General features: G+C 35.5%; 1 protein-coding gene and 1 long non-coding RNA gene across 2 annotated transcripts; both read left to right on the top strand.

Moving 5' to 3' along the window:
* Window positions 1-1,583: 1,583 nt before the first annotated feature.
* LOC109593791 (uncharacterized) lies at window positions 1,584-2,400 on the top strand. Its single transcript, XR_002191151.1, has 4 exons — window positions 1,584-1,752; window positions 2,143-2,190; window positions 2,245-2,321; window positions 2,365-2,400. It is a non-coding gene; the product is annotated as an uncharacterized LOC109593791 (long non-coding RNA).
* A 22,525-nt stretch (window positions 2,401-24,925) lies between these two features.
* On the top strand, window positions 24,926-25,372 carry LOC109593781 (uncharacterized). Its single transcript, XM_020008885.1, has one exon. The coding sequence runs from the start codon at window positions 24,926-24,928 to the stop codon at window positions 25,370-25,372; it is 447 nt and encodes a 148-aa protein (XP_019864444.1).
* The last annotated feature ends 241 nt before the right edge of the window (window positions 25,373-25,613 follow it).

The raw sequence follows: 25,613 nt of genomic DNA, 5'->3' as shown, positions 1-25,613 counted from the left end.
ACTTGACTATAGGCCAATGTGATTATTGCTTGAAATTGTACCATACATATGCCTGTTTGTACACAGTGAAGCTTCAGGGGCTGCTTATTTGTTAATTGCACATGCATGTGTAATAAAAGGTTACGTTAATATACCTCAAAGTGAGGAAGACTTTTTGACTGATACCACACCTATAGTTTTCACCCATTTCTAATGCTAACGATGTAAATAATTACAGCTTTAAGGTACATGTATGTCATTTGGACTTTAAAGTTTTGGGTAATTTTTTCTAGAAATGACTACTGATAATTCTCCATTTATACAAATGTTGTAAGACACAGTTTCTCTTACGTTGCTTAGAAAAATGTTAATGTAACTTAAGGTGACAGGGGGTATTGAATTTGGTGAATTTCAGCCATTTAGGGAAATTGCTAACTTAAATCCGACTTTAATTTCTGATTGAAATATTAATAGTTATTAATATTAAAAGATCAAAACACTAAATTAAATACCAATGAAATGTCAGTATCATGAAAAGCGCTAAACCAAGTACACAATAAAATTTTTTTAATGTTAATAAATTGTAGTTCTTTTTCTGGGCAGAGTAAGTATAGATCAGAAAAGGTATAAAAAAATATGCTCTACTTAGTGTACTACAAACTATTTAATTGTCACTGACACAAAAATGGTTAAGTCTCTTGTGTTTCTGTAGTACATATTGAAACTTCAACAAAGGTAACCTGACTGACCTTTGGTGACCCACCCTATCATATTGTTGTAAGTGTAGCTGTAAAATGTGCACTTGATTAGTTTTGGAAAATCACTGTACATGTGTTATATACCGTCAATCCTTAAATAGAAGTTGCATTTGAATAAACGCTGAGGTAGTGATACAATTTAAGTATAAATATGCAACACTAGCCCAGAAGTGACTCAATAGTCTCGTGGATTATGCCTGAAGTTCCAGAAGTCAAAAGCATGAGGACACAGGTTTGAACCCTGCTCTGGGCCTAAGTCTTTTTTATTTTTCATACATTTTTTGGAGGTCTAAATACCATTTGAGGAAAAAGACGCCCTGCCTTTTAATTAAGGAAATACGGTACTTATTTGGTTATGTATTTATTTGTTGAGGTGTCATCAAGTGTGTGTCTGTATTAGCAAAGGTACATCTAAAGGTTGTCATTTCATATGTGGGAATTTATTCATTAAATTGTACTGTTTCGACTATGTAGCTCTTATTGATTTCGGGATCATGCATTCACTAGTAATCCTAAAAAACTCATTAGTTGTCCCTTTCGTCTGCAATACAGTGAAGATCATAAACATGAACAAGGAAGATATGATGTATTTGCATGTCCTCCTTTATGACTGGTGATATTCACCTGGTACAAAATCAACTGGTTAGTCTGTTTGTATGTACTATTATGTATTCTTATTGCTGTTAGAATGCCGAGTCCCACAGTAAAGCTATTGACTGATCCTGAAGCATCTGGTTATAACACTGTTGGTAAGTAGATCAACAGATATGGTAAGTAACGCCAAAGGCTATAGCCTTGACTTACTCTAAATGTTGTGAATAATGGCTCCGAGAGCAATCTCCAATTTTGTAATTTTTTCATCTGCCTGTTTTGTATGCTGTGTGTAGAGTTTGAGCTCATTCTGATCAAATTCTTTGTGTATTTTGAACTTTCCAAAAAGTTGATAAATTGGAATACTTTCACTAGATCAGAGCAAGTACAGATCAATGAGGTATTCCTTGGGCCAGTTCCTAAAGTAAGTGCTATAGTCATCATGAAGTGAACATGTTTAAAGGTAGTATACCAATGATTGTATGATCTCTGTATTGTTATTGTGTATTAATGCCCTGAACAAATTACCACTAGCCTAAAAATGATGAAGTCTCTTGTACATGTACATCAAATGGTAACTTCCTTTTTGCCCCCATAAGGTTACTTATAGCCTGGCCAACCCCCCTCCAATCCATATCATGTTGCTGTAAATGTATATAGCTGTAACAACACAAAGTTCACTTGACTAGATTGGGATTGTAAATGCTTCAGTAGCATGTTGTTTCCTATTGTATACTCAGTTTAAACTGAAAAAATATTCAGTGTTACTACTTCCTTTCTCACATGCTTTTTATTTTTCTATCTTTTGATGTAGACTCCAATTATCAAATGAGACAGCTGTAATTGTCATTACACTACAGAAGTAAACCATTTACTTCATAATAATACAATTACAAATATACATCTATGTTTGTAGAATGGTGTGCCAGCTATGATCCATCTCAAACTGGTTATCTTGATATATACCTCAATGTGATGAGGACTATTTGAAAGGTACCGCAGCTTATTCATGCAAGTAAATATTGTACACTGATAGGTGAACTCCGATAATGGTTACCACAATTTGTTTTTCTGAGCTTTTTGTACATGTGTATGGTGTGTTCGTTTGAAGTCCTGTACAGAAATTTTGTGAAACTGAAACTGGATAGAAGTCTTTATTTTAATAATTTTTACTACATCATTAATATGGAGAATTATTTGTAAATTTTCCCTAGAGAATGCATCTAAAAAGATGTCAATAGATTCTCTTTGACAGGTACATATAGAAATATGTGCAGCATCCTTCCTCCCCTGATCCCCCCTCGCCCGATAAGGTTAGCTCTGGTGTAAAGGTTACCTCTGCAGGTGTAAAGGTTACCTCCAGGTTACCTCTGATAACCAGTTCTAACTCGGTTGTACATGTAGCTCTAATAACAAAATGTCAACTTGATTAGATTGTGAGTTACTTATACTTGTACAACTTATAAATGTAATTGTGAATGAATGGTGTCAAAGTTAGTGACTATTATTTCATGAAGTCTGATGTGCTATTGATTACGGTATACTATGTATCCACACACACTTCTGATCTCAGGCCGAATTCTTTCAATGATGGCTAAATGAGAATTACATATATATGCTCTTACACTTGTATCTAGTTTGAGCTGATTCCTATCAATTATGGTTTTTTTTAATTTGACTGTACTGTAAATGCATTTTAATTTTTTTTAATTTATAAAATTTGTGTCCTTTCACTAGGGAAGAGTCGAATCTGAAGAGGTATGCACAAGGCCACATTCTGAATTCTTTACTAGTCATCATAAAGAGGACATGTTCAAGGTCAGTGTACTGTACACACACATTTCAAATGTACACAGCCAAATATATTCAGGCCTGATTCAAGTGTTGCCCAAAATTAATGACTCAAGCCTGATATTAGTACTGGTGCAGCCCTGTTGACTATCACTGCTGAATCATGAAAGCTGGTCTGGCCTGATCCAGTATATATGCCTAACATGCCTGTATTGTGGCTGACCCCATGATTGTACCAGGACTGCTTGCCCAAATTAATGGTCTATGCCTGATATCAGGCAAAATGAACCATGATTGGCTGTGTACATGTGTATTCTCCTTATTTTTGTCATAGCCTTATCTTTGTCTTACGATGATGGAATACTAATACTTTCTCACACTCCAGATGACTTGTGCCACGCACATGTCACTATGTGTTAAAGGGTAAGTATATGTCTCTACCTCGTTTATCACATCTACCTCTCGTATGGTGGCTGAAAGGTTGCTCAAGTAGCCTCACGTTGACTAAATAATGAACGACCAAGGTAAATTGGTCACTACCTTATCATCATTTTCGTTATAAACAGTTCATGTATTACTTGTTGCCTTGCTTTGATTTCTTGTTTGTGTGTGCAAAGACACCTGTGGGCCTTGACATTAATTTTTTTCCAGTCTTTCACCATTTTTGCATGTGTTCTAATTTCGTTTTTGTAACACTAGATCTATTTATCTATTCTATTTTATATTGCACTTACTTATTATTACCATACCATTGTTATTCCATATAATATTGTTGCAATTGACAACGTACCATAATATCATGCAGTGGACTGTAATAATCCGATTGCAGCTGTCTGCTAGCTGGGCATTACATAAATTATTGCCATCTCTACATGTTGCTCACAGTTTGCATTCTTGACTTCTCAATGACCTCTGGTCTGCTGCTGTTTACCAGCTATAGAGTCAACTATAACCTGTCACACACTGCTGTGTTACTGGTTTTTCCATAAGCCAGACCCTCACTCACTCGGGCTGCCACTGCTCATTGCAGCACCATCTCTTTTATAGCTGCTGTACTCCTTGTAATCCCACTGCTAGCTGGATTGCTGCACTTAGTATGCTCATAGTTCACGTTCTCGACTTCAAGAGCTGTCGAGTCTGCTTCTGGTGTTTAGCAGCTACTCTAGGTGTCACTGCTCATTACAGCACTGTCTATTTCTTTTCTATTTGCTGTACTCCTGCAGCTGCCTCCTTGTAGTCCTGCTGCTATAGCTGGATTGCTGCACTCTTATCTCTTCTAGCTACCACTACACTATCTCTTTTGTAGTTGCTCTGCTCCTCCTTGTAACCCTGCTGTAGTCTAATCCTGCTGCTAGCTGGATTGCTGCATTATAGTTCTGCTGACAGTTCATGAGTTCTGGACATCTTAAAGAGCTCTGGTTTCTCGACCCTCACTTTTGAAGCTAGCTCATTACTGCTCTATCTCGTCCATAATATACTTGCTGTACTGGTATGAAAACACCATCACGACCTGTTAGTTCTTATTAAGACGGCAGAGCTGGTTCATGTGTAAGCATTGTAATTTTATATACTAAAATTAAAATAGTTGTGATGTTACATGTAGATGATTTCTTAAACATGACAAAGTGATAAAAGTAACTGAAATTAGTACCAAATAAAGCAGTCAAGCTAGTGAATTGGGAACAAAGAGGAGGAGAGGAGAAAGGACAGTGAGTAGATCTAAATAATTATAGCTATACTTGGGTCCAGCTGATATGTGTATACACTGAATTTACCCTTTAAAATGTACATATAATCAGGAGTTTTTAATTCACATGCTAGACTCGTTTTGTAATTGACTGGGAGAATCCAAGCATATGCATGTGCAGGAACATGAGATGTAGCAATCCTCAATCAACACTGAAAGGTGATTTTGCCATAAGATAGGTTGCTTTTGTAGAGGCCAAAAGGAACACAGGATATATGGCTGTTGTAAAGAGGGCCATTGACTGGAAAAAGAGGTAAATAAGATTGTGCATAAATACACAATGCATGTACACATATGCATTTATTGTAGAAAATGTTACTTCACAGTGGAGGGAGCATCCTACAAATCGAGTTTCATGAGTCAGTTAAACTCAAGTTTTGGTAGTGGGTAACGACACTAGCATTAAATGAGCACCAATTTGCACTCTTCATTCTATTCATAAGAAACAGTGTCACAACAACACCCATTTTAAAGGCAGCCTCCATTATTGGGCTGCAACCAAATAGTGCAGTGTGGGTTGTAAGTGAAGAAATTCAAATGGACATTGATGGTAACCTAGTATGGGGCAATTCTCGTGAGTATGTATGGTTACCAGATATAATAGCTGAGGGTCTCCCACCATCAATAAGAGTGCCAGATTTAATACCTCAAATAAAAATCAATTCAGAATTCGATAGATCTATAGTTAAGAGGTAGGTGTACATGTACATAATGGCTTGTTGAATAATGTACATTTTGTTTGTTTATCAGGCTTTTTGATGTCAAGAGACACGTTTTTCAACACAATTACCATGCAGCATGCATACTAGTGTCAAGCATGATTTTAATGCTGCATTATTCTTTTGTTATATCATGTGCAATTGTGGCTGCCTATGGCCCATCTAAAACAGGAAAAAGCACAGCCTTAAAAATAGCTTTATCACAACTAAGTATTCCAAGATCACTTATTTTTAACTCTGATTGTTTTTAGGACTCAGACATAACTCAATTTAAGAAAGCATTACGGATTCCTTCATATTGGAGAGGACAAGCAGTAGCACACTGCCCTTTGCAAGTGATGATCCACTACCAAAAGGCTGTGATCTGGCTGAAATGATAGTATATCTATACAACAAGCGGCAGGTAGGAAAATGTAAAAAAAGACTCTTGAGTCAATTCCTTTAATATGCATCAACTTCTTATCCAAAAATGAAGAAAGGTAGTGACAGATTTGTGACTCATTCCATCAATATCATGTTTAGAGTAACCTCAAGAGTCAACATTGTACCATTTTCAAAGCCTGCCATTGCACCCCAACAAGATTTCGACAAATTACATAATATCATATGTAGTGGCAAAATGTCGACTATGTTTAACTGGTTAGTTAGGCAGAGAAGTGTGTTGAGCAACAGGAAAAAGTTGAACAAAGCAAAGGAGAAGCTGCAATGCATCAGAGGGAGGACCCGTAATGTTTGGGCTCATCTATCCCTGTGTGTCTCGCAGGTGCTCTGGATCTATTTTAATACCACTAATTTACAAATTTTAAATTTCAGTTACTTATTGTTGGAGGATCTGATGCTAATGAAACACTCCTATTCATTAAATCTCTGTCTGATGGTAATCAGTGTATGAATCTTTTACAATATTGAAGGTTTCCACATTATAGAACAACAGTCAGTCTCTAATGAGCATGTCTTGAAAGGCACTATTTCTGACATAGCATGCGTGATCAGAAACATGTCATTACACAAAGTCTGTCATTGCCTTGGTAATCCTATCAATGAAGTATTACTGCTTTATAGGTACTACAATTTGTATGTGGAGATGTGAATGTTAAGGGTAAGGAGGTAGTAGCAGTTGCTTTGCTGGAAATAGCCAAACAATTGACCCACAATGTTTCAATTATCAGAAAAGTATGTAAGTGTTGTTATTTATTGCTCATAACGTTACGTTAATAGGCCATTATAAAGACTGATGCAGGGTATACCCAAGAAACAAAGATTTTCTGATGTCGAACTCTATCCCTCCACTTAAAAGAGGAATTAACAATTAAAGGACAAGATGTGACACAATCTGTCATAGTTTTATTAAACAACAAACAGACCTCCATATAATGTGTTAAGCTGCACAGCATAGTCCAAAGTTGACTACAGGTACACAAGTATCTTTGTACAGGTAGCACAAATGCTAAGTTGATAACAGAGACAGGTTAGTAAAATGTATGAAATAATGTTGACGCACCATCTTACTCCAGCTGGTACTGAAACTACAGTAGGAAAAGGTGTGATTTGACATACCTGTCACTATTGTATTTTTAGATTTACTGATCCTAGAGATAGGTTAGTGAGAAGTGTGAAATGATGTTGACTCACCATCTTAATCTAGCTGGTACTGCCACTCTTACTCCTGGTGGTACTGACGCTACAGTAGGAAAAAAGTTGTCTTATCTTTATTGTTTGACCTACGTGTCGCCATTGTATTTTAGATTTACTGATTCTAGAGATAGGTTAGTATAAAGTGTGAAATAATGTTGACTTGCCATCTTCTTACTCTAGCTGGTACTGATGCTCTTACTCAAGGTGGTACTGACGCTACAGTAGGAAAAAAGGTATGTCATATCTTTATTTATTTGACCTACGTCTGACTATTGTTTTTTAGATTGACTGATTCTAGAGACAGGTTAGTAAAAAGTGTCAAATGATATTGACTCACCATCTTGTCACTCCAGCTGAAACTAACACTCTTACTCGAGGTGGTACTGACGTTACAGTAGGAGAAAAAGGTATGTACATATCATTATTGATTTGACCTACGTGTCACTTGTATTTTAGATTTACTGATTCTAGAGACAGGTTAGTAGAAAGTAAGAAATGATGTTGACTTACCATCTTATTTTAATTGGTGTGCCTTCCCACTCCTATCAATGGGTCGTGAATGGCAGAGTAACTGATACTAGTAAGTGAAACAAATGATTTCGTAATTTTCACTGTTACTGAAGCTGTTACTTTCAAAATTAAAGTACACTTTTGGGCTCACCTTTGGGCGGGGTAATATCTATTAAGATTTACTTTTGGTATTACCTATGAACATAGATTATCTGTTTTAAAATTAACAATGCAGCATTTCTAGGATCTAGAATTATAATTAAAAAGTATTGAAATTGAATATTTTTTCATAGATTTTGCAAAACCTAAAAGCAAATATAAAAGGAAAAAAAGAGGTATAAATCAATAACTTCAGCAAAATAGTTCAAATATTCTTTGGTAGCACAGGTTCTTAATTTAGCAGACGGCTTGTCTCACCTAGATAAACCTCTTGAAAAAAGAAGAAAAATACAGGCTTAAGAAATTGTGGAAATTGAGGTTTTCATTAGTATTACAATGATTATCATTATCATTATCATTATTAATGAAAAATAATTTTTAAAATCACTGAAAATTTGAGAGTTATAGCCAAGTGTGTCACTGGATGAATAATTTAAATCATAGATAATAGGGTAAACAAAAGGGATTGGAAATGGGCATCTAATTGTACATCGCTAGGAGACGGATGCAGGTTGACATTTGCGTCTAGGAATGGATGCTGTCTTGCAGCAAGAACTGTCCTTATGACACCTGTCATTCCAGCAGTTGTTTCAGACAGTACACCACTATTTATTGCAAATGAAGCGGAGACATGAATCTATCCCCAGACAAATTTATATGTAGCTAGCATCATCATTTGCTGTGATTATTTGCTGTGACATGTGAATGGTTTTAACAACATTTTGTTTTGTACCCTTATCTCAAGAGTGATAGACAGATGAGAGTACATGATTTAATTATTAATAATTACAGAACCAAAATGTGGAGGTCGCCCACTATAGTTTGTTTGCAAAAATGATGACGTCTATATGTAATGATCAATTTACTGATTAGTTTGAGACGTTTGTTTTGTACCCTTAACATAAAAAGCAAAGGGTCTGTAACATTAGCTATCACACATTTGTAATAGTTACACAACACAGCGGAGGTTGCCAACACCATTTCTTTGCAATAGGTTGTACAAAACAAAATATGGAATTAAATATAGTAAGTGTGATCAATATTTATCACTAATTCATAAAACACCGAATTTAAGCTGCAAATAGATACATTGCTACAGCAGATATCTTGAGCAAAAAGGAAGAATGTTTTGCAACAGTACTCTAGAGTTATCTCTACAAAATGATACTGTGTTTACACTAGCCCACTATCCCGGGTCAACCCAGTTCAGCATAGTAATAACTGAAAATTAAATAGATGTAAACAAGTGCTAAAGCAAACCGAACTGAACCAGGCTGGCCTTGATTTCTATACCAGGCCAGCCTAGTTCAACCCATGTTTATTTACTAGTTTAAACATTATCACGTCCAGACGCGGGTCACATAAATTTTATTCGTTTTAATAATCATATTTTATAAGCACTTGGGGGAAAATGGCAACTTGGTCCCGATTGGAAACACTGAAGTTAATCTAAATTTGGAGCGATGAATCAATTCAGGAGCAACAGAAAGGCTGTACTCATAACAAACATATTTGAGAAGGTATCTAAGAAATTGAAGGAAGCTGGATACAACTGATCACTTTTACAATGTCGGGAGAAGATTAAAAAATTAAAGCATGAATACAGGAAGCTTAAGGACAAGTTAAGTAAGACTGGGGAAGGGAAGCAATTTTTGATTGCTGGTTGGGTTTTATGAACCACTCAATGCTATACATGGGGTGGTAAAAAATTTTTGTGTTTTAAATATTTGCTGTGATTTAATTTTTACAAAACAAGACTGTCATTTATCATTAAATGTGGCTTGTGATATAGGTGATCTAATTTTTGCAACATTCTAATTCATTAAAACTCAACACACCCTCCTAATCCTCCTCTTTACTCTGGCTAAGGGGTAGTTTTATTTCTTTAACAAACCTTGTTCCATCTTTTTATTGCCAATTCCACGAAACGTAGTCTCCTTTTGGGTAGGATCGTAAAGTTTACGGTTAGATCCGTTTAGGCATCTACAGAAATAATTTGTAATCACAAAATGATTAAAATTGACGAACCTCAAAGCTAGTTTTTCGTCATACAAGTAACAACAACGTGACACTCACTTATGCACAGCATAGTGACAGGGATTGGAAACGGGCCAGTACCACGTCATCCTTTCCTTAACATTTCAATGAGACAACAAAAATTGTGAAAGAACCTAGGCATGCTATGGGTTAAAAATAGATGTTGAGAGATATTCTTCAGAAAAGTCCCAATAGAGTCGTTTGACTAATGACTTTTTAAGATTTCAGTGGGCCTCATTCAGAGAAAACTTTAGCTGCATAATGCTCTGTTTCGAAGGTATTCTATAAACTGGTACTCATTGCAATATATCCATTTGAAGTGGATAGAAGTCCTGTAACCAGACATGGTTATTCAGAGCTACTGCCCCTATTATACTGTGGCCCCACCCCAGCATCAATAATACTTTGAATTATTATAGAAATTGACTATAAATACAACAACCAGAGATGGTGAAGCAGCAGGGTCGTGGTGGTGCATTGGACAGACTCGTGTGTATTGCAAGAACTCTATCAGTCCTTTTTACTCCGCAAATCAGCTTGTGCGCATGCGCAATAGTGCAAAATGGAACATAGTCTTTTTATAAAGAAACACTAAACCCCAATCCCAACCCTATGACTTTAGAGGCTAAGATGTTCGAGAGGGTGTTTCTTTCTTTAGCTAACAAAGCAAAAAAAGTAAAAAATAGTAAAACATTGTTGATGAAATAAGAAAATAAATCATAAGCTTTGGCATAGAAGCAGCAGGATCGTGGAGGTGCAGTGGACAGACTCGTGTGGATTGCAAGGGGGTTGGCAGTGGTTCGAATCTGGTCAGGACTGCTGAGTGTAACTATGCTAAAGCTAATGATTTTTTTCTTTTTTTATATTAATCTTTTCCTAATTGTGACCATAATTGACAAAAGGGCCCTTATGGCAGATTTTAAAATTGATAGTTATAATGGAAAATATCAACCTGGCCCTTATGGCAGATTTTAAAATTGATAGTTATAATGGAAAATATCAACCTGTCAGTGCTTTGTTAGACAATCATTGTTTCTAAAAGTTTCATGGTAACTTTTTGCATCCTGTGGAGTAATTTTATGATAACTCGGGCTCAGGAAGTTGGATTTCCTAGGCTAGAAAGACAAATTTCACTACTCGCCATAAGGTACCTTTTGTCAATTATGGTCACCTATAATTTACTGTTTTCACTTTGTTAGGTCAAGAAATAAACATCTCTCGTACATCTTAGCCTCCGGAGTCATAGAGTTGGGATTGCAGTTTAGTATTTCATGATAAAAAGACTAAGTTCCATTTTGCACTATTGCACATGCGCACAAGCTGATTTAGGGAGAAGAAAGGACTGCCAGAGCTCTAGCAATTGAAAACTGTGTCCCGTTACCAGAACTCTAGCCACAGCCATATCCATTTTAGTATGTTTCAAATCTTTTCTTCCTCTAGCTTCTACATGGATGGCACAAAAGCTATTGAGGAATTGTCAAGATTATGGGTGTTTCTTATCTTCATTTTCTTTAAAGCCATGTTTCATTGAGGACATCAAGAATAGTCAGACCTATGGTGGAATTTCTCCCTATCGCAACTTCGCTATGACTAATAACGAAAATTTGAGGCTTTAGTATTTTTCCTTAGGAATCTCTCCAATGTAATGAGCTACAATAAAGTGACTATTTTTGTCCCGTGGATGATATTTGGAAGGCTGTTTCTGCAAAGTAAAGAATACTGCCGTTTATTGATTATTTTTAATAAACTTGCTATGCATGCAACTTTTATTTCATTCCAACCATTAGTTTTTATGTTATAGAATTGTTATCAAGTGTCAGTGATACTGCAGCGTCAAGAAATATGAAATAAACGGGTTTTGTAACTTGAACATCTATAGGGTGGCCATTTTTAATCAAATCAACCCATAATGCTCATCAGTCATTAATTATCCGAGTTTTTCCAATCCCCATACACTGTATTTATGCTTACAACAATATCACAAAAACAAATTGACAATTCACAATGCGCTCATGCCAGATCCATCCAATTTAGGAGTGAAGGTGTGGTTTCCATTAAACTTGTGGTGCACCCGATTTGGAAACCTTTTGAAGGAAATGTATAGAAAAAAAGGAAAACTTTTTCTTGCACTTTATCAGTGTAATTGGAAACCTAGAGCTTATTGACTCACCAATCACCACACCCAAGCAAAATAGCCATATCACAACACGTTCCATAGCATTGAATCCACCGATACAGCCACAATATTCAGCTTGTAATATGAGTAAGTTGAGGTCCTACATTAGCTTTAGTGTTATAGTGTTTTACGAAGCAGTTGCACTCACAGTCTCACTGTTTCCAGTAGATTTAAGTTGCATCGTGACTGACATTTTGTGGTCAATACACCTTTAAAAATAAAGCATGCTGGAGTGTACTATTGTAAAAGGTTTTTTATTTTGCTGCTGTTAAAAATTATTATGGTAACCCAGTTGTTAATGTACACCAAATGTTGAATGGAGTCTTTGCCTATAGCACTCATACTCTTCCTTGTACCAAATACTAATTTACAGCAGTTTTCTGTAGATTAGCTATAATTAAACTACCTATGCATAATTATCTTTGATGTTTTAGTCACTAATCAGGGTTCCAAATAGCATGGAGCCCGCTAGTCTTGTACAATAATAACACAATATCACTATCATAACAATAGCCCACTTACACACAATGCATAACTATACATGCGTAGTACGGTTAGTTGAAATGAGTGAAACCATGTTTGAAGCTGTCCACATTATTTGGAACTCCTCGGGCTTCGCCCTTGGGTTCCAAATAGAGTGGACACCTTCAAACATGGTTTAACCTATATATAAATTAGCAGAGTCAGGTATTTGCATGCCTTGTGTTTGTGGGGCATGCATGACGACGATGGGGCCAAATGCATTACCATGTATAATCACTATATTATGCATGCAATTGTAACACTGATGCCACTTATAAGTAATATTTACTACAAAGTGGCTAGAGCGCCGGCAGCTGGTTGCTACAACCAGTACCTCTGGGACCGGCAACCAGTTGGGAATGGATAATAGCTTTAGAACCAGCAGCCAGCCGCTGATGACAGTCTTTAGAAAGCCGGAACCATCTTAGCAAGAGGAAAATGGATTAGTTGGCTTTTTGAAGATCTACAACTGAAGGTTGGAATTTTGACTGAACTCATGAGTCATGACTAGTCAAACTAGTGCCCCACCGAATGATATTAGAGTACACTATATCATACTATATCTATGCCTATCTTAATAACTCTATTGCCCTGCCTTTAATGATTAATTTCATACGTAACAACAAGATTAGATATTGTTTTGTACTCTTGGTTATAACAATGTACTCGCGATAGCAAAAACAATAATGATAATAAGTTATTTTTAGAAAGTGATAAGGACTTAGTGGTCCATAATTACAATGGCAATTCCGGCAAAACCAATGCTTTGATTTCAGTCCTCACTTCAATCCAACACACTTCATGTGACACCACAATAAACAATTGTCACAAAGAATGGATGGTTTATCATGCAAATCATGAAAACAGGTTTTGCAGATAAATACAGTATCCTCTTCCTTCTGATGAAAAACATCTATTAGCAAAAGTGTGGGAAGATTTGAGGGAAGACTTGAGAGTTTTGTAAGTGGGAGAAGTGATGGAGGGAGTTGTAAAAGTGAGGGAGAAGACGGAATTTCATTCAATGCATGCTGTGTACCATTTGAAGAGTTCTCTTCATTTTGATTTTTAATTTAAACTTCAATATCCTGTTGTATTTGTAATGAAGGTACTTTAACTGCTGCATCTAACATGTCATTTCATCATGTTCATCATCATCACTCGACAATACGCTTGCATTAAGTATGAGGTAACATGCAGTAAGAAATAAATACAAAATCACATTCAAATTGTTGTGAAAGCTATGAAAACATGTAAATAGTTAGTCCAGGAAAATTAGATTATCAGTTACAATCAAAATTATGAATATCGCAAACACTACTTTACTTACAATCTGTCACATAAACTTCTTTTCCACATTCCCATGCTGAAACAAGCTTTTGAAGTTTATGGATTTTCTGTTTTCACTCTTGCATATGTTGTCCATGAATTAACTAGAACTTTGATAAACTTCTTCGTGCCTTTTCCTACTGCTGTACTCCTATTATAAGGAGGCTTACTTGTCAAGAAAAGCCTCAGAAAGAAAGTTATCATGTGACAGAATGTTTTAATAAAATAAATGACTACTAACTATTGCATTCCTTTCTGCAACAATTTCTGTAGCAGTGTCACCAGACTCTTCCACGCCACCCCCCCTCCGCGTGATGAAGAGGCTGGGCCAGACTACCAAGACACATACTTGTATGCATAAGGAGGCAGTAGATTCATATACTTTATGCTGCTAGCATCATTCCTTGAGTGAAAAGTCATAAGCACTTTCAGTACAATAAGACTGGCTTAGTGATCCCACTCTACCATAAACAACCTTAAAATCAGGAAAAACTTTTCAACAAACTCCTCGAAAGACAAGTATCGTGATATGACAGATTTCATCTTCGCATTCAATGACTCAAGTATATTCTTGGTACCATTGAGGAAGTTCCCAGTTGAATACTTTATTCCCAGACCCCATTTATGTCTAATTCCATGCCAGTGCTCATCAAAATATTTAATAACAAGTGGTGGGCAAGATGCTTTAAACCTTGCATGTAATTCATTGTACCTCCTTTCTGATGGGGCATAACCTAGTTGTTGAAGTAACTCCAGGCACAAGTTGCACTGACATAAACTAATGCCCGGAATGTGTGGCAAAGGCATATTAAATGAGTGGATTTGCAAAAATTTTTCAAAGCACATTTCCTGCAGGAATATTCTTGTCTGTCACAATTACTTAAACTGAGTGCCATGCTGCATTGTTCTTAAAAGTGTCCATTTTTTCCAAAGGTACTTCAGTTTCCTCGAGCAACAAGAAAGCGGCAGCTACTTCACTTATACATTACCATCTTCTACCAACATGACATACAGGGGATATTGAAGTTCTAAGAGCTTATAAGTAGCATCCATGGAGATGGGTTCAGGTTATGCTGAATACCTATTCCATACACTCATTTTGAAAGAAGAAACCTTGCAAAACATTATCTGCATTCACAAACACTTCAACAATTGCACCTATAAAAAACAAAAATACACTTAAAAACATAATCATTGTCTATTTATTTAGGCTTGCATTATACCATGTTTTTCCGTAAATTGGTGCACAACTGATTCCTAATTATTGTGTGTACCTCTTGTCCTAGCTGTACTCATAACGTTGCTCAAAACTTTAAACAGTGCAACTTTACCAGTAGATTACTGCAAAACATGTTTTAAAATTTCTTGTTAGCTTTTACCTGCAATAAATCTTTAGCTTTCTTTGTCTCTTTTATGGTTGGCTTCCTTTGTTGTTGAATAATTCCTTTAATAATAAAACAATTTTTGACTTGCTCATTGAGATTGTCATTGTATATACCTTACTGACTTCATGATTATGCTTATCACAAAATTGCTTAACAACTAATGAATTGCCATCCTTAGAAGCAATGATGTTTAGCATTGCTCAATAATTTTTTCAAAAAGTTCTAGTAAACAATAAAGATCATACTAACAATAATAGTAACAATTATTCATGCAGTAAATCAATTAGTAGCTAGAATTAATTAATTTCACTAGTTATTTTACAAAATTTAAAAACAAGCTAAGAATAAAGTAATACTCATGCACATAAGGCTCAGTAACTGGTTAAGACATGTCACTTACTGAGTAGATTTATTCCTTTGCCCTTAGTGTAAAATTTTCTCCCTCAATGAATACACGGATAAAATATCTGATAATATGTGATAGAGTTTGATGGAGACCTGGTAGCTCTTTTCTAGCAGCTTCTCTAGTTCTGCAGTCCCTATCCATAATTTGGTTGATGTGGCTCTTTGTGGCTCTTTCATACAGCTTGAGTTTGGATTGAACCCCTTCAAATGTTTTAAAAGTCTCTCCAACATGAAATATAGGCGCTTCTGTGTTACTTGAACTTAAATTTGACGTAGTGCCACTGGAATCACTAATGCTGTCTCCACTATCACAGGACACGAGCTAGATTGGTTAAATTGGCGTGTCTACTTGGATCACATGTGCACATGTCCGAAAATTGATCGATTCTTCTTCGGCCATGCTTTGCCAAACCAGTTGCTGGTCCCCAAAGGACCAGCAAATGCAACAGGCTGCCAGTGCTCTAGCCACTTAGTACTTACTATTATATCATTAGTGCTGCCACACAAACCATTCCAACAATATTATTACTATTAGTGTGGCAAATAATTAAGCATTATGTTTATCAGGCATAATACAATAGATCGTTGAAATTGCTTTCACATTTGTGCTAAAGCTTCTATTTAACTAACTATAGCATAAAGTTGCTGCTTTTACTGTTATGCCCTTCTGTTTCAAACTGATTCCAATTAATTTAAATTATGTCATCTTTTACAGTAATTATTGCTCATTATCCCATGCCCAGTGCAGTTTTTTTCTTATGTCTCTAGCCTTCTCTATATGACATATTCATGGTTTCCAATAAAGCATGCTAAGTGAGCTAAACAGCAGCTTCATGAGCTGACAAGCACTGCTTGTGCAAAGACATATGTACATTAACTATATTGTATGTGCATGCACGGCTTAATGTGGACATATTTAACAATTTGAAAAAAATTAATTTTGATCAGAATTAGCTCAAACTTTCTATGCAACGTAAGAACGTGTGTATCTATCAATAACATGGTTATAGTGGCGATTTTCCTCGAAACCTTTTTTGATAAAAATTGTACTACACAATTGGGCAAAGATCATATAGGAATAGATTGTGTCTGTACATTTGGGTTGTGTATAACTATTAATGAAGTTAAATAACCTAATTTTAATGATGATTGCATGGTTATATTTGGCGAAGGCCCTTAATGTTTTGCATTCTTCTATTATATAAAGGCCACAATACACTAGGCAATTGGGTTGCTTGCAATCCATGGTGACTTTGAGGTTGTATGCAATGTGTGGCCTAGAATAGAACAAGTTTCTATTTTAGGCAACAGTGTTGCCAGAGAAGCAAAGTAACGACAGATTGCCTGCAATTGCATTGCCTGATGCATAGTGGCCTTAATTGTACAGTGAATTTTATCAAAATTTTGATAAATATACTGTCAAGATACTGAGCACTATGCAATAAAACCTATTGGAAACCATGTACTTACTAGTACCTTTTTGAAACATTTAATATCTTTTTTTGTTTACCTTTCTCTTTCCCCCACTTAACATGCACTACAACCATACCCTATCCTACTTTATTGATCTCTCACTTTCTCACTTGTGTCTCCTTCAGTAATCTTATTGAATCTAGCCTAGTCTAGATTTACTGTTCCATCATCTACACCATCTTTCTTTTTCGATACATCTTTCTCTTTTCTGACTCTTTCCTATATTCATTCTTTCTTTCTCGTCTCTCTCTGTAGTCTCTCTTCTGTTGTTTCACACTTTACTGTTATGTCCTCCCTTCTCTATGGTGTATGCATCAGTGATGTAGTTGATTACGTTATATCATTGTGTGATAACTATACATTCTGTATGCGGCACATCTAGTTCTCAGATTTAGACAAGTATGCAAAAATGTATATCACTGGCTATTGGCAATTAATCACTGCACGATTCATTTGTTGAAGTACTATTATATTCCAATAAGGTGATTACCATTAGTTATACATTCAGAACACAGAATAGCATTACCGTTACCCATTATCATTCTTAGTTTGATTCATATTCATTGCAATTCACTAGCTCCTATGTACCTCCCTCTCTTTGTCCTTTTAGTTTCCTCCGTTTATAGTATACCTCTTAATGCACCCCAAGCATAGGATTTGAGAATTCTTGCTTATATTCTCTTTTTCTGACCTTTCTGTGTAGTCAAATTAAAGTCATCAAGATCAGCAGGACATTGTGCATGTACAACAACCATTAATTTTTATTGCACTTTTCCAATGATTAAGATGAGCCGTTTATTAATTATAGTTTATTGAACTTCATTTATTTTTAAAAATTATGGCTGCATAACTTTTGATTCTGTAAGAACTTAATTGTTCTGTTCACTAGGTGATTACAAAGAAAGTTAATGTTGTCATTTGCCTAGCGTATGGCAGCATTTTGCTCAGAATAGATTTCCATCAATAAGCAACTGAAAAACTTACCAATATTGATTTCTTATTATAGCACTGCCGTTTTTCTATTACTTGATGCAGTAATTTTTTTAGTAATAATTCTACTTATTTTATATTAAAAAAAAACTATTTGCAGCCTAGTCATAGAATTAATGTTTTGCTATGAATATACTTATTGTAATCATGAATATGAGGACAATGTCCATGAATATCATTAAAAATGCTATGAATATAGTTTATCTTGCATATGAATAATAATGATCTCACATGGTTGGAAGTGAGAAACGAGAAGCCATATGACTTCAGTGACTATATTCATGACTTTTGATGGCAAGAAAGGTAGGTGTGGCAATTTACTATACATAAAGATGGCCGTCGGTCTCATTTCATTTGTTGTAAGCTCCTCCTATTTAACTGTAAAAAGAACTCAATTTAGGCATCTAAAGTGATTTTTTAATATGAATTACTAGGAATGCACTTTTATAATGAAACAGCAAATGTTGCTGCTGCATTATTACATATATTTGCTATAGGGTTCTGTGATCACTCCGTGTTGATGACTTTTCTCTATTCCAGGAGTTTCTTCCATCCAGTTCAGTACTTAAGTCATGTTCTTTTTGCTACTGAAGAGCTTGATTGGTCCCCACACTTTCATTTAAGTAATACTTTTAGTTGCTGCATTGGTGAGGTCTGCTGAGTAGCTTAACTTTTCTCGACTCAGTCCAAAGAAGCTGTTTCTGTACTATGCAATGTTTGCGAACTTGTTTGCAAGTTAGGAGATACCCATTTTGATAAGCTTACTAAAGATTTCCTCTTACTCGTAACAAACACTAATGTATTAATTTTATTTTCTAGGGGAAAGCCCAACTTACTGCACAAGATGTGTGACTGAAAATATGTCCATTAGAAATGACAAGTTTTGTGTAAGTTGCCATCAAATATTTCTAAATAATGCATGCTTATATGTAGTACTGTACTGCTGAAAAGTTGTCAAAGGATTGATTTCCATAACTTGATACATCTTATACTACTGTTGCAAACTCTGCAAGTAGAATTGTAGATTTTCAATTCATAAGATATACTATGCCAAATTGCAAATGCCATTTATTGAACTTTTATGTCCTTAGGCTTTTTAAAATATACCAATGAATAACACTGAGTGAACATAGCTTGCTTCCTTTCTGTCTTGCTAACAAGTGTTGAACTAGATGGTTTGTTATTCTCCTCATGGTATTAAAAAATAACATTTATCACTACCTTCATGTCATTCACATTTACTTCCTCTTTATTATGCTTGTAAGCAAAAATTAAGTATCTATGCCATACTTTACTTTCTATCTTAATTTTCATCCCAAAATTACTGGGCACAAATCATAATTGTCGAAGCCAACTGTATGTATGTATGTATGTTTGTGTGTTTGCTTGTACACTTACATCACCCCCATTAAAAATTTTTCATTTTTTGATAACGGGTGTGGTCATGGTGAAATAAAATGGCGCTGGATATTAATTCTTCAGCTTGAAAGTGACAAGACACTCAGCAAAAATTCAAGATAAGTTTGTACTGCTCTCCAAATACAGGAAGGAATGCTAAGAAGGCAGATATGCCACAGTTGTACAAAATTGTCTCAACTTGTGAACTTGTGAAGCCTACACAACTACTGACATAAAGGCTACAACTGCAGTTAGCAACTATATCTGGCATCCAACACCTGAGTTTTGTTGCTGCAGAATGTGATGAACATATAAGGAAAATTCATATTTCCAACCACGATAACTTTATTACCAACTACTGTATTTACACATGTACATGTACAAATAATGTAGCTCTGCACCATAGAACGTTTTGGACATGATTTGCCTAGGAAGCTGAGCCCCTTAATGTTTGACATTCTTCTAATTTACATTCAATATTTCTTTCCTTTTGTCATACTAAAAGTCACAATGGTGTATCGTGTTACCATTATGGTGATCGTGAAGTCTATGTCTATATAGACCCCCTATGCGCTAAGACTATTTTATATGATTTATTTACGATAGCCACCTACGACTAAAATTACTGATGGCCACATCAAAGGCAGATGAAAGCCCAAGGTGCCGAAATGAAGTATGGCAAGATTACTATGTTGCCGCAACAGTTACCTTGTTTTTATGAAGTAGTCTGGCCTCTATACTTCATATAATTGCTGCTTTTAAGCCTGTAGCGTCTTGTAGTGCTCAGAAATATGTGACCATACTTGACAAAAGGTACCGTTTGGCGCATTATTAAATTAATCAGTATAGTGATAATGAGTCAACTGGTGTGTTGTTGGTCGAAAAATAGCTTTTTGCACAAACTGATTATAGAGACAATAAGCTATTATTTGATGCCAAAGATGCCGCTATACTGCTTGTAGTTCCTGAGAAAGAAGCTACTTGATCCTTTAGCCAATACTGTGCACTGAGCGAGTCACACAGCCTATGAAACGGAGGCCATGGATCCTCGATGATCCCTGTTACACCACAATATTTATACTTACACGGTGACACCTTGTTGAGGCTCATAGCTGTGTTCATGCTGTTCTGGTGAGCAGCCCAGAGCTAGTGTACTGCGTGAAGTATATGCTGCCATATATTATATAAATTGCCACTCGGCGGCTCCACATGACTTCATTGGCAGCACTGATGGTGTCTCCCCAATTTTTTAGAGGCTTTAAGCTGCCTCAGGAAAAGAATAAGGCTATAGGTATGTCAGTGTGTGATAATTAGGGTCAATGGAATATAAATCAATGAATTTACATGTAACGTCATTGCTAGTTCCCTATATTTCTTGGTGTTATAAATGACAGTACTGATTGCATGTTACAAATTAACCGAAAACTGAAATAATAAATAGCAATAATTATACCTAATTTTAAATTTAATGCACATATTCACCATACATGTTGGTTGGTACTCAATTAAATTTGTGTCTCACTTGCCATTGGTAACAGTTTCTTTTTTCATTTAGCTTGGGACATCATTGGTTTCTCCTTCACATCATTTAAAAGGTACATGCATAGACACAATTAGTGTGGTTACACTATTACAGCCATACACATGAATGCATTGTTTACTTATCCTCTCTGCAGACTGTGCTCTTTTGGATGTTTATCTGCTGCATACTCCTCCTTTGCATTGTACTTCGTCCCAAAGCAGTCCTAAATCTCTTTCTCCTATTCGACGTATGGAGATTCATCACCATTTGCAAGTGTTTACCGGTTTATGGTCTCTGTCTTCTCCTATTTCACGTACGGAGATTCATTAGCGTTTTCAAGTATCTGCTGGTTCATGGTCTCTCTCTCTTTTCACGTATAGAGATTCTTTAGCGTTTGCAAGTATCTACCGGTTTATGGTCTCTCTCTCTCTTATTTTAAGTACAGACATTCATTAACATTTGCAAGTATCTACCAGTTTCTGGTCTCTGCCTTCTATTTTACGTACGGAGATTTATTAACGTTTGCAAGTATCTATCGGTTTCTGGTGTCTCTCTTCTATTTCATGTACAGAGATTAATTAAATTGGTCTCTTCCTCTTCTCCTATCTTTGGAATTGATGGTATGCATATATACATTTACATACATACACATGTACATCTAATTTACTGCATGTGGTGGTTGCACCATTAAATATCTTTGATCTATCATATAAAATGATCTACTTGCATGTAATGGCATATGCATTTCACATATAATTTGGATTATATAATTTGGTTATTAGTGTTTAGCAAATTTTCAGAATTGTTTTCATTATTGTACTTGTAACATGTACATGGTTTTGCTGCTTCATTGTACATTAGAATCATCGACAACCAAATCAGATTGTGTATTGATGTAAAATTTAATTGTGAGAGAATTTAAATTCTGATAGCCATTTTATTCAATGACTGTATGCATGACTTATTACTGGTGACTGTGTGTTATATTGAGTCTTGAATTATTTTATGTTACTTATAGGTGTGGCATTATATGAAGAAAGTTTCTCTATTTGTACTGCTTCAAATTGGTTTCTGTCATGTATTAAAGTATTACTGTCTGAAACGAAATCACTATTGTGCCTTGGACTATTATACGAGTAAGTTTGTTCATTTCTTGTTGTAGTAATTGATATGGCCATTTATTGAGCATGAACCATTTTCAGTACTGTTTTCGAATATTCAGAGTGGAGCTGTTACTGCTATCACACCGATTACTTACCGCATAAGGTCTTCTCTTGTTAAGGTATGTGTTGGTCTATTAAGAGATGCACTAATGTCGTCAAAGGGACCGCTCCGTTAACGGTGTATGTAGCATGTCTAGATGTTTTATAAAGTTTGAAGTACAAATGATAAATAATAATAGTGAAGTATGGATTACAGAGCAATCACTGGATGAAACTGCACAACATCTCCCTCGCCGTATTACAGAGAGAAACAAAAAAAGGATAGAATGTATTATGTATTATGGTCTCATCCAACTTTGTAGTTCCATCAAGTGGTTTTAACAGGAACCAGATAGATATGGCCAACCTTTTGTCATAGATCTATGTAATACCCTGTGGTATTTTGACAAACATCTCATTGTCTTTTCTCATTTTTGCCTTTTAATGGTGATCACAAGCCAGAATTAGGTAAGCACAGAAAAAGATCGATATCAAATATGAATAGAGACCAGTTGCTTGAGTATGCCATTGCATTACAGGAGTACACAACAAGTAAAGTCTATTCACTTTCACCTGACCCCTGGCTTTTTTCATTTAATAAATAACTACGTCACATCCGCATTCTTTACATGTTTGTGGTTTTGGAATTGTTTTTGTTGCACGTAAGGGATGCAAATAAGTAGCAGCTTAATTTATTCTGGCTGTTCTAGCTGCATAATTGTGGTCAAAGTTATGTCATTGAGTTTATACAAGGACATCCAAAAAAGGCTAAGGCCTTATCATTTTGACTCGATCTTTTTGTCTAAACGACAGGAAGAACCTAGTGATTCTAATGGTGTAAACAAAATTTCTAAATTCCATGTTTATCAAAAGTTATAACAAAAAATCAATAGGTCAGGTGAAACTGAATAGACTTTAGTTGGATTGAGCAGCCACAGTGGAGTATTTTTAAACCTGCACTACTCCAGTAAATTGAGTCGCTCTCCTAATATGCATCTTACTATCTGTAAAAATAAGGCAAGGAAGACTTGCCATCACTCAACCGCTCCTGTTGTAAATTTCTCTGATGCTAATGCTCTTCAATACATGAAGAAATCATCATCTCTGTCACTTCTTTTATTTAATATTGATGCTGCATTAGCTAGTTCTGACCCATAACAAATTGTTTATCTGAATAGTTTTGTTCCTAAAAGCCTCCATACACTAGGCAACTTGTTCTTGGTTACAAGTTGCCTTGAATTCAATAAATATACACTATAGCAACAAGTTGTAGCAACTAGTTTATTAAAGTTTTATTCTAATAAAAATAAAAAATGGCTGATGAAGAGCTTACTTGTACAGTTGCTGCCAGTGCAGTTGTCATTGCTATAATGCTTAAAAAAAGACGTACAAGACGACGGAAAAGGACTATGTGGGTTAGAGATTGGGTTAAAACTAGGTAGGATATGGGTGCTTATCATTAACTTTTACAAGAGTTGAGGGAAGGGGACTGGGATAGCTATCGACATTTTCTCTGTATGAACCCCGACACGTGATGTTTTACTCAGTAAAGTGAGGCCCTATATAACTTATCAGGATACACAAATGCACAAGCAATATTGGCACCTGAGAAACTAGCACTTACATTAAGCTTTTTGGCTACAGGTACAGTACATAATTATACATACATGAATACAGATTATAATATGTTTATATACATAGGAGAATCCTTTTCCAGTATTCAGTACCTGTATCGTATCCCAGCCCAAACAGTAGGAAAGATTGTTATTGACACATGCACAGCCATTATTAAAGTTCTCAAAGAATACATGAAGGTACATAATGTATACATGAAATTACACTAGTATTGAGGATTATCATGCTCATATGATATGAATGAAGAGTTTGATGACCCTGCATTAGATACTGGACTCATTGGATCAGATGATAATGAATGGCATCCAGTGTCACAAAAAACAGGTTGTTGTATAGCAGGAGGTGCATTAGCTTGAAAGATAGCCAACTGAATTTTCCACTTTGTTATTTGCTTTGCTTGAGAATCCTTAATGGCTCTCAGCTTGTTAGCTATAAAACGTCTGAATGTAGCATCATCATCTTCCTCATGGCTACTTGAACTGGGTGGAATAGTCATCAGTGATAATGCTTTTTCCAGTAGCATATCTTCCTGACTTTCACGTTTTTGTTTCTTAGACAGGTGTACCTATACCTCAATCATTGAGAAGTCTTTTGTAGAATGAATTGGCAAATTTTTATCTAAAACGGTTCTTTACTATCACATGTACTAGTGTCTTGACTATCTTCAATTTGGTTTCCATCTATATTTATTAAAAAATAAAAAAATTATTTTAAGTCAATTATATCTATTATTATTAAAAGTATAATAATTTATTTCTGCTGAATATAGTTGCCAAATGCACAAGCTGAATGGGAGGATATAGCAGATAAATTTATTCAAAAATGGAATTTCCCCAATTGCCTAGGAGCCATGGATGGGAAGCATGTAATAATAAGACTACCTCTACATCCAGTGAACTATTTCTTCAACTACAAACACATTTAGTATAGTTCTTTTAGCTATAGTGGATTCTGATTACAAATTTATGTTAGTGGACATTGGCTGTAATGGAAGAGTCTCTGATGGAGATGTGTATTGTAACACTAAAATAAGCAAAGCAGTTAAGGAAAATCATTTAAATGTCCCTGGCCCAAAGCCACTACCAGAAAGTGATGTGTCAACTCCATATACCGTGGTTGCTGATGATGCGTTTCCTTTAAAACCCTATATTCAAAAACTATACTTACACATTGAAATGATAAAAGAGAGACAAATCTTTAATTATTGTCTGAGTTGTGCTTGCAGAAGAGTCAAGGACACTTTTGGTATTTTATCTAATCGATTCAGAGTGTTTAATACTCCAATTGGACTCCAGCCAAAAAAAGTGGAAACGACATTCCACTTGGTAGCTTTGATACAAAAGACTTATACACCCATGATGTTATACCCTGTGAATGGTGACAGGAAACAGCTAGAGGATTGCAATCTCTGACACAACAAGAAAGCAATCATCATTCCAATTTAGCTAAAATACTACACCATCAACTAACAGACAACTTCAATTCCAAAGGAGCAGTATTTTGGCAAGACAGCATGATTTAAACTTTGACACTATTATATTGTACTCAAATTGTAAACTTTATCACTATAATTACTATTTCTTGTAATTTTACAACCTATGAAATTACAACTTACTTCTAAATTTGAAATGCTCTTTTTAGGTACCACAAAGT

Source organism: Amphimedon queenslandica, unplaced genomic scaffold (genome assembly GCF_000090795.2).
Source record: "Amphimedon queenslandica unplaced genomic scaffold, v1.1 AMPQUscaffold_13505, whole genome shotgun sequence".
Taxonomy (NCBI): domain Eukaryota; kingdom Metazoa; phylum Porifera; class Demospongiae; order Haplosclerida; family Niphatidae; genus Amphimedon; species Amphimedon queenslandica.
Note: the sequence above shows the minus strand (reverse complement) of the source record. Positions and strands in the feature narration are given on the sequence as shown.

Bases quoted from the DNA above. Each gene is read 5' to 3' on its own strand.
- LOC109593781 (XM_020008885.1), top strand. From the start codon at position 24,926: ATGTTAGTGGACATTGGCTGTAATGGAAGAGTCTCTGATGGAGATGTG.